The sequence below is a fragment of the Cottoperca gobio genome, chromosome 6, assembly GCF_900634415.1.
Source record: "Cottoperca gobio chromosome 6, fCotGob3.1, whole genome shotgun sequence".
Lineage (NCBI taxonomy): Eukaryota > Metazoa > Chordata > Actinopteri > Perciformes > Bovichtidae > Cottoperca > Cottoperca gobio.
The window spans coordinates 3650176-3667973 of record NC_041360.1 but is presented as its reverse complement, the minus strand read 5'-3'; the positions used below and the strand labels follow the sequence as shown (position 1 = coordinate 3667973).

General features: G+C 38.6%; 2 protein-coding genes across 2 annotated transcripts in view; one reads left to right on the top strand and one right to left on the bottom strand.

Moving 5' to 3' along the window:
• The window catches only part of LOC115009319 (A-kinase anchor protein 13-like), a 71403-nt gene extending 63169 nt beyond the window's left edge, over positions 1–8234 (bottom strand). The window contains exon 1 of the mRNA XM_029433243.1: positions 7995–8234. The gene's annotated coding sequence lies outside the window, so the exon portion shown is untranslated. The remainder of the gene's footprint in view (positions 1–7994) is intronic.
• Positions 8182–17559, top strand: LOC115009318 (macrophage mannose receptor 1-like). The gene is made up of 6 exons (XM_029433242.1): positions 8182–8255; positions 13169–13224; positions 15061–15447; positions 16362–16701; positions 16804–16886; positions 17282–17559. Exons 1-5 carry the CDS (start codon positions 8227–8229, stop codon positions 16841–16843), a joined length of 852 nt encoding a protein of 283 aa, XP_029289102.1. The 5' UTR covers positions 8182–8226; the 3' UTR covers positions 16844–16886; positions 17282–17559.
• The last annotated feature ends 239 nt before the right edge of the window (positions 17560–17798 follow it).

The following is a 17798-nucleotide window of genomic DNA, read 5'->3' as shown; positions in this document are numbered from 1 at the left end:
CTTGTCTCAACACTTGTCTCCACACTTGTCTTGTCTCCACACTTGTCTCCACACTTGTCTTGTCTCCACCCTTGTCTCCACACTTGTCTTGTCTCCACACTTGTCTCCACACTTGTCTCCACACTTGTCTCAACACTTGTCTTGTCTCCACCCTTGTCTTCACACTTGTCTTGTCTCCACACTTGTCTTGTCTCCACACTTGTCTTGTCTCCACACTTGTCTTGTCTCCACACTTGTCTCCACCCTTGCTGCTCCCGTTCAGCCTGAGGCAAATTCATCCAGCAGTACGGCCTCCAGCTCCAGTCGGAGTGTGTGGGGAGCTCTGAGTTTTCATTAATTTCGCTGAGACTAACTGGAACATATTATATTGTATATACAAAAATATATATCACACACACACACACACACACACACACACACACACACACACACACACACACACACACACACACACACACACACACACACACACACACACACACACACACACACACACACACACACACACACACACACACACACACACACACACACACACACACACACACACCTTTATTCCTGCTGCAGCCACAAGGCCCGAGCTCCATGCAACACTTAGTATAAAGCACTGCAGCTAATCTCTGCACAAGAACATGTACGGGCACATTGCTCCTATTTTATCTTCTTTTTCTACCACTGAGCTTTATACACTGCAGTGTTGTCCTAATTGTGTCTCGTATCTTACTTTGCCTTCTAAGCTGGAGCCCAGTCTGAGCCCTCTGGACTGAACGGAAAAAGGAAACCGGGTCTTTGCTAACATTGCCCTAGACTTTGGAATATTCTGAACATAAAGATTAGACAAGAAAACTCAGGCACGTCTACCAAATACCCATTAAATGACTTATATCAGCAGTCATCTGCTCTTATTCTTCTTTGCATTTATGTTAAATGATGTACATTCCTTGATCTGAAATAATGTTTCAAACATTATTAACATAATACATTTAAGTAGAATTTAGTATAATATACGCACTATATATATACACGGATTATATTATTTTATAATATAATTATTTTCATTTTACATAAACAATGTTAAATAATTACAAGACATTCAGAAATAATAATACTACACATTACTATAATGTGACCACCCAGGACTGCTATTTAATATTTATATGTAATATGTATCTTCTTGGCAAGTGGCACAAGCTAACAACAGAGCACAATAGTAACACAGCGTCAGGACGCAAATTAATCTCTCTGTATGAGAAGTCCTCATTTAATCCAGAACATGTCAAATGAATGGCACCAGAGACAACATCAAAACCTCAAAATTACACCGACATTAAATGATTAATAAATCCAGCTTTGCAACATTACCTTGCTTAACAATAAATTGTGCAGTTCACTCTATTTGTGTCGACACAGATGTGAAACTATGTCTTTAGAGGCATTTGACAAACACCATTTCCCAGAAGTCAACGACCATCGCAGGTTAAAGGTCACCAGCTTGACAGACTGAAGCCGGTCCATGAAGATGGACGCGTCCCTAATCAAGACATGGCTGTAACAGCAGCCGACATTCTTACCTTTTTAATGTAATAGTTCCACATTTTGGAAAATACAATAATTTGCTTTCTTTACAGTAGAGAGACGACAAGATCAATATCAATCTAGGAGACTCAGGACGTGGATAGCTTAGCTTAGCATAAAGACAGGAAGGAAACAGCTGTCCTGGCTCCAAAATGTAAAATAAAAGCCTACCAACACCTCTAAAACTCCATGATTACCACAAACTGTACACAAACTGAAATGTAAAAACAAGTATGAGTTACATATTGGTGTTTGTGCAGCTTCCTGAAGTCTTGTCATCACAGTGAGGTTGCCAGGTTTCATATCATTCAGAATCAGAAAAGAGTTTATTGGCATTTTTTTACAAGGAATTTGTCTTAATGGTTTGGTGCATACAATAATATAAAGAGGAAATAAAAATACAGCCACAGTACTGCAGTAGTCAAGAAAAATAAATCTGGAATGAAAACAACGACAATAAAAATATTAAAGCGATACTATAACAAATATGTACAATATAAGTATGAGTAGTGCTGATTGGATCAACGTTTCCCTGATGTCAAACTTTATGTTAAAGACACCATTGTTTTTGTTTGTTGACATTCCTCCGGGAAATTCATAAAATGCACTTCAGAAATGCACTAATACTACGGTCTTTGTTCTGTTACGTTTTTGTGTGAAGCGTAATGGACTAAACTACAACTGCATTTTCATTTTTTTTGCAAAATGACAGTAAAGGATCCTCAAATCCTTGAAGACTGAGTTTTCACTGTTGCCTTGGTGCCGCATTATTCGCCATGAAACAGGAAGCTGCTGTTTGAGGGGTCGTTTGGATCCTCGAAAGCTTTGCACACGTATCAGGGTTTTAGCCTTGGCCGTGGCAAATTGGCTTAATAGCTTAATAGCTCCCCCTAACAGTTTTTTTTAAATCATAGCCCCCACCATTTGATGTAGATAAACAGCATTTTGTAGGTAGATGTTTCCAGTATACCTCTTGTACTGGTTTACAGGTATACTGTAAACCAGTACAGATAGTTTGCCATTTTGCATTTAAACTGCCTTCATATGATCAGACGTAAAACCGCTCTGCACTGGCTTTGTCGTTGTTTTCCTGTGGGGGAGTGATGGCGCCCGAATAGGTGGAAGCGCTACTCTTGGAAACACCAAGTTTAAATTATTTCAACTTTGACCTTGATTGCCGCTGACCTTGATTGCCGCTGACCTTGATTGCCGCTGACCTTGATTGCCGCTGACCTTTCAAAGCGCAACCAATGAGATAACGGCTGTATGTGACGTAACCAGGAAAGCAGTGGAGGTAACCATAGAAACAAAACAAGGCTCTGCCTCTGGGTTAGCGCAGAGAACTTTTCCTATAATGTGAAGGCAGCTTTACTGTGCAATTTCTAACCTTTTACAGGCCGTGTAGTTGTACAGTTTTAAGCCGATCGACTAGATTTGCTCATTACAATCTAAAGGCGACATGAAGTATAACGAAATACATACAGGAAAATAAATAAAGAACACAAGGCTAAATGTACGTAAACGCTTGACCAACAGTCCTCCAGTACCCCTGACACGAAGGCAGGTGTGCGGGTCCGTGGATATCTGCTTGCAGTTTTAATTGATGTTCTGACAAGTTGAAGTTGACGATCAGACCAGATACAACGCTGCATTAAGAACAATGCTAAGGGCTGTGCTGGTGTGGGCGTAGGACAGGTTTTTGGTGGCACAATGAAATATGATCCAGGAAGTTTAGAGTGACTAATTCATGATCTATGAGTTAGTAAGAGTAAATCAGACACAATACTCTGCACAGAGGTTTATAAATGTATGACAGGATTTTACAACTCTGGGAAGTTATCACTGCAATAATGATTTCATCTTTTGTCAAAATTATCTTTGATTTGTCAAAAGTTCTAAATATATAGAGAGAAAAATGAGAAACAGTTACGATGACGTGATGCGTGCACTGCCCTGCTGGAACCTAATGAGAGCTGAACCTTTTCTGTGAATCGTTGGGTAACTTTGTTAAAACTAGAAATGGTTTGAATTCTCATAGCTAGTGATATAATATACTCACTTATCTTAGAATACTAGGAGTGTCACAATTTCAATTCTGAATCTAAAGTTTATTGAAATTGAGCTTTCGATTTTCATCATCGAAATCAAAAGCAGGATCAGCGATTCTCAGTATTTTTTTTTTATTTGCTCAAAGACAACATAGTGCTGCTTACTGGGATCCTTCAGCTCAAAGACAACATAGTGCAGTTTACTGGGATCCTTCAGCTCAAAGACAACATAGTGCAGTTTACTGGGATCCTTCAGCTCAAAGACAACATAGTGCTGCTTACTGGGATCCTTCAGCTCAAAGACAACATAGTGCTGCTTACTGGGATCCTTCAGCTCAAAGACAACATAGTGCTGCTTACTGGGATCCTTCAGCTCAAAGACAACATAGTGCTGCTTACTGGGATCCTTCAGCTCAAAGACAACATAGTGCTGCTTACTGGGATCCTTCAGCTCAAAGACAACATAGTGCAGTTTACTGGGATCCTTCAGCTCAAAGACAACATAGTGCTGCTTACTGGGATCCTTCAGCTCAAAGACAACATAGTGCTGCTTACTGGGATCCTTCAGCTCAAAGACAACATAGTGCTGCTTACTGGGATCCTTCAGCTCAAAGACAACATAGTGCTGCTTACTGGGATCCTTCAGCTCAAAGACAACATAGTGCTGCTTACTGGGATCCTTCAGCTCAAAGACAACATAGTGCAGTTTACTGGGATCCTTCAGCTCAAACACAACACAGCGTAGCTTACGAAGCCTGCAGCTAATAAGTATTTTATAAATTATTGAAATTCCCAGGAACACATTTAGGTTTTTCAGAAATGCTAATTAAAGAAACTCTAAATAATAGATTGAGAGAGGAAGTGATGTCAGTTGCTGCCGAGTCCCTCGTCAGCAGCCCCACCTTTACAACCCAGCTATTGACGCAAACACATAATACACGTCACCGTCATCAATGGGAAGGATTTGGGGATAAACCCTCACATAATGTGCAGTGATGTAAACTAAAAACTCTGTTGTGCATCACAGCTTTAGCCCTTAAAGTATATCAACAAGAAGTTACAAGGACATACACAGAGCTCACAAGACATGGTAGCAGAATGAGAGAGAGTATGACTCAACAGTAAAACATCCAACACTGGGTTGCCCCCGCATTCCACCGAGCACTGCCGTATGTGACACACTGAGACACAACTACAGAAAGAGAAAGACGGGAGAAAACAGGGTTTATGTACTTTCAGTGTGTTGTGTAGTTTTGCCTTTTAAAGGAGCCTGAGATGTGAGATAACAAGAAAGCTATAAATAAAGGAGTGCTTGACAGCCAATATATTATCAGGGTTGTATCCCTCCTTCTCGGTCTTAAAGTCTGCTGGTCCCTCCCTGTGTTATTGTTGTACAGGAAATGTCTTCTGTCCTCACCACAGCACTCATCTCTCGGGATGTCAGGAGAACCGATACTTTGGTACCAAGTCGATACATAGATTGGTAAAACGTGGCGGTACTCGTTTATCCACAGTAGACTTTCTGCAATTATTTATTCATTAAACTCAGTATTGACGCTTACCATATTTTTCCCTGACAATGCTGCATTGTAAACAACACAGATCTGTGTTGAAATCGGCAGCAGCACGTTAATGTTATAATGTGGTGTGTTTTTGGCGAGAAACTTATTCACGTTTATAGTTTTGAAGGAGATGTTCTCTCTCTCTCTCTCTCTCTCTCTCTCTCTCTCTCTCTCTCTCTCTCTCTCTCTCTCTCTCTCTCTCTCTCTCTCTCTCTCTCTCTCTCTCTCTCTCTCTCTCTCTCTCTCTCTCTCTCTCTCTCTCTCTCTCTCTCTCTCTCTCTCTCTCTCTCTCTCACATTCCCAGATTTCCACACTTGATCTGAAACAGTCAGAGAATCCAGCCTCTGAGAAACTCTGTGCCTGCAGCTAAGTCCCTGACACACAAAGCCGACGCTCGGCTGTCGGGCAATGTCGGGCCGTTGCTGAGAGTCTGTCGCCCTGACGGTATTCGCAATGTTGGCCCTCGTCTGCGGCTCCTTGGTCGATTCAGCATGTTGAATCGCCAGCGGCTGTTCAGTTTAACAATCAGTGCACCAAAATTCAAGAGGAAACACACAGAGGCTCTTGTCATGTTTTATCTTCTCATCTCATCATTCCAATAATGGGATACTTTCATAATAAAAGTCGGTACACTATTTTCTTTCCAGTTTCCCTTTTTGAATGATAAATAAAGACTACTGCTGGTATGGAGAGTTATCTCGTCTCACGCAGATGCAGAACCTACGTGCTGGTTACCTGTTGGCTGCGGTCTTTGCGCCGCGTTCAAGTGCAACTTTTTGTCTATCTGTGTCTCTGTCTCTTTCTGTGTCTCTGTCTATTTGTTCATCTGTCTTTGTGTCTCTCTGTATGTGTTTGTTTCTCTCTGTCTGTGTCTCTGTCTGTCTGTGTCTGTGTCTCTGTCTCTCTCTGTCTGCATGTATGTCTATCTCTCTCTCTCTCTCTGTGTCTGTATGTCTGTGTCTCACTGTGTCTGTCTGAAGGACATAAGGACTTGCCTTTGGAACAGGAAGAGCTGGTTGAACAGTAACAGTGAGCATGCTGAGCCCAAGACAGGACAGTAAGCAGCTGGATGTGCAGCCTGTCTGTGATTGGCTTAAATATCACATGTGTTTCTTTTCTGGATTTACTGCTTTGTTTCCATCTCATGCAAACATCTCTTGTTCAGATCTTCAAAATAGGGCTGGGCAACAATAAATCCATCTTATTTTGATATAATAATAATAATAATAATCTATCAGACTAGATATCGTCTAAGATTCTGGATATTATAATATGGCATAAGTGTTGTCTTTTCCTGGTCTTACAGGTTGCGTTACGTTACTTCTATTATTTGCCTTTAGCCACTTAGTCATAATATCCACATTCCTGATGATTATTTATCAAAAATCTCATTGTGTAAATATTTTGTGAAAGCACTAAACGTCAACTGTACAATATCGTCGTAACATCGATAGAGGTTTTTGATCAAACTTATCGTGATATTTGATTTGAAAGATGTGTGCGCTTGTTAAAGCAAATGAACTCTTTTAATCCTCATATTCTGCTCAGCCGTTGGTGAGCTTGGACTTTTTGCCCCCAAACCTTTGTCTCCTTGTTAATGTACCTTTTAAAACAACGACTCAGCGAATCAGTTTGTTTCTTGAATAATGATGCATCCTTTTTTCATTCACACATCTACCATATGGCTTACTGACTTCATAGCACAATTACATATTAAAAATAAACTTACCAACATTATTTTACAGGTTAACTCGTCTACAAAAATGATTAATAAGGTTGCATTAATTTAGAACCATCTCAATCCACGCCCAGATTTTTAACAGGATCCCTGACCATCCAATGCGAAAATATACTAAGAATCCAGCTTTGCTTCATGAAAACTCAAAGTGATCTTTGACTTTAATATCTACTTGCAATTTCTGCCTGTGACCCAAAAAATGATGTGCGTTTTCAACATGTTTTATGAATTGTTGGAATAACTACAGGTTTTTCTTAGAGACTGTAGAGGACATCTCATTTCCACAACACACTGGAGTGACAGGACATTTTCCAGGTCAGTGTGTGTATTGAATTGACAGTCTAGCACTGCTAAAAACACAATGGTGTTACTGCTCTGCTCCCTCTGTTCACTCTGTTTCCTCACACATTCCTGTGTTCACATTTCTCTCCACAGCTCTGAACAAAACAGACATCATCAAAAAAAAAACATTCTAGAGTCAGACAAGGTGAACCATGTGAGCAGCTGAGAGCAGCCTGGCTCTATGTGCTTCTTCATCATCATCATCATCATCAAGACTTCAGTAAACTTCAGCTTATCTAACACTCAAAGAGTTGAACAACTAAGGCGACTTTACTTGTGGTCAACAGTAGACTGGAGTTTGCTTACCATGAAGAAAAGCTCAGCAGAGCCACATAGTTAGTGTTGTTCACGCGGCCAGAGGGGGCTGCAGTTTAGAATGTAGAAAGAACCATAGCGACATTATGTAGGCTGTGTGCTAAACTCACAGCTGTAGACAACAACAACAACAACAACAACAACAACACACTCGAACTTCCTGTGGGAAACTATGCATTATCTAGAACAGACTCCTGAATAACTTCAGTAGACACTTCATGTAGACAGCATCAAACTGACACCAACAGAAGAGTAAAAATAGCTTTTGTTGCCAAACCTCAAAGGCTCACAGCATTGCAACACGTAGCTGCAAAGAGTTGCATACAGCACAAAACTGAAAAGAGGAGTTAACGTGAAAAGAAGCTGCATTGTTGGACTTGTATAGTTGGAATAAATGCCAGACTGTCTTCTTACCTTGGTGCAGTATTCACTTCAGACACTGCGGTCACTCCCGTCTTTTGTGTTGTACGCCTTTAACTACGCTTCTATATCTTCCGGAAACTCTTCAAAGCATTTATTTCCTTTCTTTAGATAAATAGCGCAGACGACACTGTTAAACAATACCATTTTCTTTCACCTACAAATCCGTTTTTCAGATTGGGCGCTGGTTGGGAACACACGGGGTCCATGCTCAGAGTCAGTCCCGATGTCAAGCTCCACAGCTCCATACATCCGGTGAGCACTTTCAAAATAAAACACACACTTGTTGCGCACATTGAACGGGACCAAATTAAAGCCACCTTGAATTCTCTTCCTTTAGTGAACATTCAATGGTACTTTACGTTTTAGGAGAAAAGCTTGAAGGGAATACGTGTGATATTAACTTTGTGACACATTTCAAGTTAAATGTGTTTGTTGTAGTTTAAATTAAAGTTTCACATTAGTGGAGGTAAGTTTTAATAGAGTTTATTACTACCAGTGTTTATTTCCGATGTGTTACTAGCTGTATGCCAAGTTAAAGGCGTTTTACAGAAAATGTAGTTTTTTAAAAGGTTTGACAAAAATGTACCTCTTGGAGTCCATATGGTACACAGGAGTCATTGAAGTACAGCGAGTACAGGCTTAAATCCGATACATTAGATCAATTGTGCCACACTTCTCTCCAACTGGCTTTAGTAGTTTCTGTAGGAGAGGATGACCTCTCCTGGTACAAGAGGAAAAGTACATCTTAAAGTGGAGACATGCAAGAACAAAACAAATAAAAGGCACTTCTTTGTTGCATGGATTGTAGTCCCTTACAGTAACACAAATGAATCAGAGATGCTGCAATATGCTTCAATGGGCTTTAGTTGTTTGCCATTTTTGCAAAGAATATTTCACGTGCATACAATAAAACTAAAGTAATTTGAATAGTGCGATAAAAAAAAGAAGAATACTTAGTTATATAGCAGTGGTTCTCAACCTTTTTTGGGCCAAAGCCCCCCTATCCATTATCCAGGTCCCTCAAATAAAATGTAGGCTAATTGTCTCCCCTGAATTTTAATATTGATTATTATTCTGTTTGTATTATTATTATGATTATTATTCTTAGTAATTATAATTTATATTACATTATTTATTATATTAATTTTGTATTTAAATTCTTATATTATTTTTCTTATCATTAGGCTTTACACACACACACACACACACACACACACACAAACACGTGCGCACACCTCCAGTCAGGAGAGACCTACAAAGTGCAAAAAAGTAAAAAAATCCAACATATTAATTATAAATGGAGCGACGTCGACCCCAAAGTTCAGAAACTCAGGCGAAAATATCCGCATGTTTGAAACGCACACAGTCTGAATCAGCAGCAATGATGCAGATGTTCAAAAATATTGCCCAGGGGGCGTTGAGAGAACGCTTACACAATATACGGATAAACTATTAACCTATTTCAACAGTCACTGTCTTTACATTTACAAAATAAGAACGCTAAATTGAAACTCCCTCCCCTGGCTTAATGATCACACTCGCTCTCTGAAATGACTGTAGAAAATTAGAATGCAAATGGGAGTTTGCATTCAAACCAAGTCTGCTGCTATTTATAACAACCTTAAGGAACATATGACAAGGAAACAATAAAAGCGGTAACATCAGCATATTCTTCTGACTTAATTTTCAAAAATAAATATAACCCCAAAGTCAACTCTGCTCTCAATGGACCAACCGGTAATGTCCTGATTATTAACAGATCTCTGACTTCTGGCATCTTTCCAAATAGTTTAAACATGTATTTATTCAACTGCTACTAAAAAAAAAATATCTGTATCCCCTATTGCCAGAACAATTTCTAAATTATTGTTTTTATCTAAAGTGCTAGATTAGCTCATTTTCACCTTTTCATTAATAACAATAACATTTCTAACAGTTTCAGGCAGGTTTTAGAGCTTGCCATAGCACAGAGACAGCCCTTGGGAAGGTCACTAACACATTACTTTTAACAGCTGCAGAGGTGAGTGCTCAGTCGTAGTGCTTCTGACACAATCCATCACTCTGTTCTCCTGCACCATTTAGAAACCTGGGTTGGGCTAAAGGGAACAGCTCTTACACTGCTACATTCGTACCTCTCCAATAGAACTTTCCCTGTTCTTATAGAAAAGGCCAGGTCCTCTGTCGCTCATTTTAATTGTGATGTTCCTCTAGGTTCCATTCTTGTCCCACTGTTTTCGTGTTACACAGCTACATGTTCATTCCCACTCTAGTAACTCCAGCAGCTTAAATAAACCTCCTTGCGTGCCTAAATGATGTGAAATGCTGGATGTTGCAAACGTTTTTTTTTATTCAACGATGATAAAACTGAGATCATCGCCATTGGTCCAACTAAATCTATGAACCCAAATTTGAACAGGAACTAAGAAATATGAACATTTTACTCCTGCACTAGCCAAGTTAGACCGGCTGCCAGATATGTTCCAAATTGATGAAGAAATGTTACGGATTACTTTTAAAACATTAAATGGCCTTGCTCCAAATCTATCACTAAAAAGGCACAAAAGCTTTTGTTCAAAGATTTTGTGTATGTAAAGATCAGTGCCAATTTGGATGATATGCAAAACCCTAATTTGCAAACATTTACCTTTTGGAAGCCTGGAACACAGCATGAGGAGGTAGGCTGCACATCAGGAGATGTACAAGATCAAGGAGAAAAATATATGTTAGGTGTACAATTTCCACTTCTATATGAAAAGCTAGATATTAATAATGTATATATTCACAACAGCATTGAAAAGTTGTGAATACAAAAATAAGAACAGTACATTTATAAGTAGTTAACCTCTCACAATACACAGTTAGGCATAGATAGATATTAATTGGGTAATCAAAACGGTGCAATTGTTATTTTCTCTGAGGTTCCTAAATAATCAACTCGCACCACATTGCACATGGAGAATTTTTTAAATGTAAAATAAAATATGGTCAAAATCTATTCAGATATGTACTCACCTGATGATTCAACAGCTGACTTGTGTGCAATGCTTTAAACTTTTCTAAATGTATTGTTAGTTTAAGATTGTAGGACAATGTGTTGTGTTACATTTCCTGCATTTTCTTATCTTTATTATATCTTTCTTATATCTTATTTCTATCTTTCTTATCTTTATATTATTTTAATTGCAACTTTGATAAGTACAAAATTATTTTATAATGTTAACTTTAATATCAAAATTATTTTTATTATTTGTCCTTTTTAGTTGTGTTAGGACAGGTGCAAATTAGCTGCCAAGCTAACCCCAACACATTTACATGGTGTTATGGCCAATGTGAATAATGTGCACTGTCCCCTATAAATATATATATATATATAAAACACATTAATGTGCCGAACTGAAGCCAGAACCATTATTAAATATTGATGAGACTAATCATTTCACATCAGTTGTTGTGGAATTCCAGTGTCCTGAATTTTCTTTGCGTTTTCATTTAAATGAGATTTTCCGCATGCAAATTTTGTCAGCGTGTTTCTAAAGGGAGCTCCACAGTAAACATTATTATTACTTTAAACAGCAACTGATTGTCTTAATCTGTTGAAATTCCCCAACACACATATTGATGCTGTTGCATTGCGAGGCTCTGTTCCGTAATTCTTAAATTGACATTTTATTGGAAAGTGACGGTGGAGGAAACAAGGCCAGAGAGACAGGGAATGAGAAAGGACAACCAAAGGTCACTTATCTAGTCTTCTGACTTAATCAATGCAATCTACAAAATAATTTGACTCATTATTTGAATTTTCCCTGAATGGAAGTGAGTCCACCTCATCCTTTGTGGCACAATGCAAATAATATAATGGTTTTGCATGTAATACAAAGTGAGGATATTGATAAAGAACTATGACAACAGCTCAGAGGGTTTGTGGCTATCTATAAAGCTGCAGTGAATATGCACTGCACTTCAGACTGTAACGTTATCATTGCTTTGTCTGCGATTCGTGTGCACTCTCATCTCACTGGTAAGACATTGCATCTTTGAAAAAATATTAGAAACATGGGTTTTATTTGACTCTGATGATATTGCTCATGTTGACACAGTTTTCTGGATAAAAATAAAAATGTGTATGTTATTCAATTTTCTGCAGAGGTTAAGGGGAAAGTTCTGTAAATTGTGCATAACATGGTGAATATTCTGTGGTCGTCCATGCAAAGACATTCAGCTCTATTTGACAGCTGTTTAACATCAAGCAAAGCTCCTGAAAAAAAGAGGACATTCAATTAATTTAATAGAAATCAGACCATGTGATACACAAACCTAAATATATATGTTTAATGTAACTGACTGAATGATGTTTAGGCTGTGTTTCATTTAGTAAACTGTCCTTAGCAGTGGAGCTAAGGTTTGCTCTTTGTCTTGGTTGGCTGTGATGCACGTGCAAATATAAAGATTCTAAGATGACAATAAGGTGCAAATCCAAAATATATACAATGCTAAAATCAGGTGGCTAGTATGGATCATAAAGATATAACAGGTTAACAGTCAGGATCAGTGTAGAGGGGGTTGCATGAATATGTATACACAATATCAGATCGGAAGTATAGTGTAAGAGGAGTGAAGGGTACTCATGATTCTGTCCTTAATGTCCCTCAGCAAATGTTGTTACATTATGTCATTTGAGTTGTAAGGGAGGGGAGATGGAGACCGGTAGAAACCCAGATGCACACTTCCTCCTGAATATAAACTGGTTCTCTGGTGAAAGAAATTGCAGCTCCTCTAGCAGCTAAAGCTAAATATATATATATGCCTGCCACAACCTGAGGGACTCCAACTACAAGCTCCCCAACATTAGGGATTACCATAGTATTCAGTAACTGTATTAAAGTGTTTAGAATTGTAGTGTTCTGTATTTTATGTGTAGCAATCGAAGAGTTGACAGCATCAGTGAAATATAGAATTCAATGTGACACCTGTGTATTTAATATGTAATGTGTGTTATCTTCTGTAAACTGCTTTGGCAAATACAAGGTTTTGTTTTTGCCAATAAAGCTAATTGAAATGAGAGAGCAATGAATGAGTGATATCATCTAGAGTGTCTCTGGGGCCAGTGTGGACCAGTGTAAACACAGCAACTCATTTCAGTTAATGATGCCTTTTTTCTCTCACAGCGAAACAGTAAAAGGAGGCATGGAGTGGAAGACTTTTATTTTTGTGGTTTTATCAGGTTGGTGCAATTTATTGTTTGTATTTCTTTGACACACTTTATAATAAAGTGATTGTAAGTGGTCACCGAGGAACAAGTAAGATGTAAATCAGGAGCTAATTGTTAGCGTTTCTAAACACGTCATGCTTGAATTAAGAACTATTAGTAGTTAATAAGTTACTTAAAAGGTGCAATGTGCAACAATTGTAGTTTAAAATATTAAAAAAATTAACTAAAATGAACAACAGAATGTGAGTTTTGACCTTATGTAAAAGACGTCTACTGAAATTAGCATGCTAACCAGCTAGGCCCGGACGTCCTGATTTTCGAGAGGCGATAGTGAGTCACTGTAGCACCAGTATGCCCTCAGTCCATCATGAGAGGATGAAGAAGCACAGCTGCACTGAGGGCTTGTCAATCACGTTGAAGGTTCAGCCTCTGGTTAGTAGCACAGCTAACACAAAGATGGCAGAAGCTCTTTGCAAGTGACCTTTATTGCCATACCAACCATCTGCTACCGGCAGGGAAAAAAAACATTTGGCGGCAAGTTACAAATAATAAATAAATAAAAAATAAATAATAAAATAATATGTGTACAAACCTGTCCATATACAACCAGAATATCCTTTGGTGTCCTCCTTACTTTAACTTTGCTAACAAATCCCACCTCATGACCAAGCCCTTTGTCTGCCTTCAGGCTTTGCTTTGCATATTTCCCCGGAGTCAAAATCAGGTGCATGTAAATGTCAGGAAACTAAATTTCTGGCCACAGGCCTTTAATTTAAGCAAATTATATAATCGTTTGTTTTTCTCCCAGTTTTGTAGTTTCCCTTAGAACGGCAGCCATGTTGTTGTTTTGCACTTTAGGCGGGCGTGTTGCGGGGGGAAAGTAACGTCAGTGCATCTCCTCTCTATGTTCAACAGCTAGTCACTAACTTTCTCTGTCCGGTTCATTACAAGCAACCTCTTTCATATAACCCATAATCATTGTTTATATTAAACAAATATTGATTAATGCAGCTTTAAAGTGACTATAATTAGTATTTACATATTAATGGATCAAAGTTCAGCTTTTAAGTGAAATGATTCCCTGATGTTAAACCCACAGAGAATTAACAGCAACTCTGCAGTTCCCTACAGCTCTACAGTGTTTCAGCTCCTGGTATACTCTGACTCACCGGATGTAGACTGTGGCTATAAGCCATGCCAATAGCACCGCCCAAGAAGATTGTGATTGATTTAAAGAAATGCAGCGCTTTTCCCCATAGAGCAGAATGATGATATGTGGAGCCCGACGTTTCTCCAGTGCCGACTAAGAATGAATGCAATATCTATCAGATGTATGTGTATGCACTTGAAAGGACACGACAATGATAGGACAATGATTAGTTACTGGTCAATTCAGAGTTAACCAGGAATTGGTTCAAATTGGTCAGTATGCGGTTTCATAGAAACCCAGAAATGAATCATTAGATAGCAATTTGTCGTGTGTAGTAGTATGAATCTCAACTTTTCTTTTGACCTCTTGGGTGCAGTGGAAACAAGCCGTAAACACAACATTGACATTTCATCATGCATCTTTTAAGTTGAAATGGTGAACTTGTCAGCTATCAGTTACCTAGTTGTTTATATAAAAAGCACTGAATATAACTTATATCACTTTAAAGCTACATTAATCAGTATTTCTCAATATCAAAAAGTAGTTAATAAGAAAACATGTTGAACCTGAAATTGAAATGTGTTAAAAAGTCTCGGAGACATAAATTAAAGTAATAGGTTTGCTACTGAATTTGTTACTGTGACTATTGTGTCTTGCAGTGTTGTTTAATTGGTGATATATATTTTTCATTATCACAGGATTGTGTTACCTACCTGCGTGTTCTTCCGACATCGACGTCTTTGTTGAACAGGGAGAGACTTGGTCTGATGCCCAGAGCTCCAGCAGGTTGAAGTACACAGACCTGGACTCTTCTGACAACAGGGAAGAATTGGATAAGGTGATGGACACTGGAATCGAATACTATACTGGTTACCTCTGGCTGGGACATCACAATGACTTTAACAGCTGGAGGTGGTCACTGGAAAAGGAAGGTTATTATGGTGAAGGAGAGACAGAGGTCAGGATGTGGATGACAGATAAACCCAATGACCTTGGGGGATATGAGAACTGTGCAGCAATGAATGCGGATGGCTTGTGGGATGATAAGCGTTGCGATGAGACACAACTGTTTGTTTGCTACAATGGTAAGAAACACACATTGTTAAGGCAAATGCTACTATAATATTAATCGCATGCTGCCCTGGGCTACCACCTGCTTGTTGTGTGAAATGTTTAGCTCTACACAAAAAAGTAAAGTTCAGGCGGAGACTTGGCGTGACCATGCCCATTCAGTGTTTTCCTATTTACAATATTTGTGTTTGCTTACCACTTTTTTAAAGTTGAATTAATAGATTTATTTTTAGCCATTGTCAGGCATCAGAACAAGCTGAAACACAACACTGACATATTATTATTATTATTATTATTATTATTACCATCTAAAGTTAGTTTGTTAGCACATTTAAATAAAATTGTCAAATTTGAGTGATTGGATTTTTGTTAATTTTAGTCAAAGAGAACTAAAGACATTTTAGTCAAGTATTCGTCAGTGATATTTTTAGACTCATGTTTGCTCTCCAATGTGATGTCTTCAAACATTTTGGGCTTACATCTGTGGCCATCTTTGTTGTGTACAGACCACAGATTGTGGTCAATAAAAAAAATACTGATCATTAGTCTGGCTAAAATAATATTCTGTTAGCATCTTGAGGAATTCATAGATCTTTTTCATATGCACCACTCCTCCCCGCTCAACTCCGGCCCACCACAGAAAGAACAAAAAGCATATACATACATATACACATACATACAGCATTTATTTCAAGTTGTGCTTCTTGCCACCTGACAAATGTATGTTCGATCTCCAACCATCTTTTCGCTCTGCTTTGGTCTCCACCAGTTCCTCTTTAGCTAATAAGTTCTCCAAATTGTTCAACAGCAAGTGGCCAACTTTGTGTCTCCATGGCAAAGGCAGCAAATGTTTACAGAAGTAGCTTTGTTCAGATATTGCTTCATTTTCATGGATAATATTTGTTTTTTTGCTGAAACACATTTTCAGGGGGTGTGGAAACAGTGGCCTCCTCCAGCTTCATCTTTGTGAATCAGTCCAAGACCTGGACGGAGGCTCAGAGCTACTGCAGGGAGCACTTCACTGACCTGGCTAGTGTGAGGAACCAAGCTGAGAATGACCAGATAAAGAAGATGACCCAGAACCAACCCACGTGGATCGGCCTCTACAGAGACGCATGGAAGTGGTCAGATGGGGGACCCATGCCGTTCAGACATTGTAATGCTAATAATAATGACGTAGATGGAAAATCCAATTCTCTATGTGTGGATTTATACAGAGGCCAATTGGAAGGCTCATCACATACTATGATACTTTGTCTGTCAAATTGGTGAGTTTTGATCTACACATTTTCATTGAATAGTACAAAACTGCATCTGTTGCATGGGGGGAAAAAAGCACATTTTAAAATGTATATTTTCTCCTTTAAAAGTGTAAGCGAGGCAGAAGTTGGTGAGGATGAGAGTAACTAAAAAGGATTTCTCTGTGAACCTGGAGGAAACCATCTTGCAGAAGGTAATAATGATGAGTTTAGTGCATAAAGGTTATTTAGCTATTCTAGTTAGCAACTCTGTTTACAGTAAAAGGCACAATGAAATGGAATGAATTGATTGCGAAGCCTCATAAATGTCTGTTAATTCCTGCACAGACATTATGAATTCAAAAGCACTTAAGAGAATGTGGTAAATGTACACTCTGAACAGTAAAACATGAAGAGGTGCAGGTGTATCCATTCTTCTTGTCACTTACAGTTCAGCATCTTGCCTAGTCTCCCAAAACGTCAAACTATCCCTTTAAGAGAAACAGTGTCGAAGCATCTGTAGCACACGCAATGCAATCTGACCAGTAAACTGTAAAGACTTCAGGATTTTATGTAACTTTATAAATAACGAATGTTTTGTGTTTCTCAGTTCAGCGAGACACTGAAGGAGCACGGCCAGAGTGAAGATGTGACGCTGACATGGAGGAAGCAGCCTGATGGAAAGATCTTCCACTTGGAAGAAAAAGAGGAGAAGGAGGAGACAAGCTGTTGTGTGTGTTTTTGCAGTGAATTAAGAGATACATGCGCCGTGTCCCTACTTTCAAAAAGAAATGACACTTTTCATAATGATTACATTCAGCTTTAAGCATTCTGACTGACTTGCAGACTTTAATAGTGACACAGAGGAACGTCACTTCATCGGAGTCAACATAAATAGTTATCCAAAATAAGTGAACATTTGTTTTGTGATTTCATTTACAAGATTTTTACAGAGCTGGTATCAAAAGGTAAAAGTTGAGGTAATTTGTGTGCATACATTAATTATTAAATCATTTCCACATTATCAATTATGTGTGTGAAATTGGACTGCACAGAGGCAGAAACAGCAGCAGGATGGGCGGTGTCGAATTTGGTGCAATTTGGAAATGCGACACGTTAATAAACAA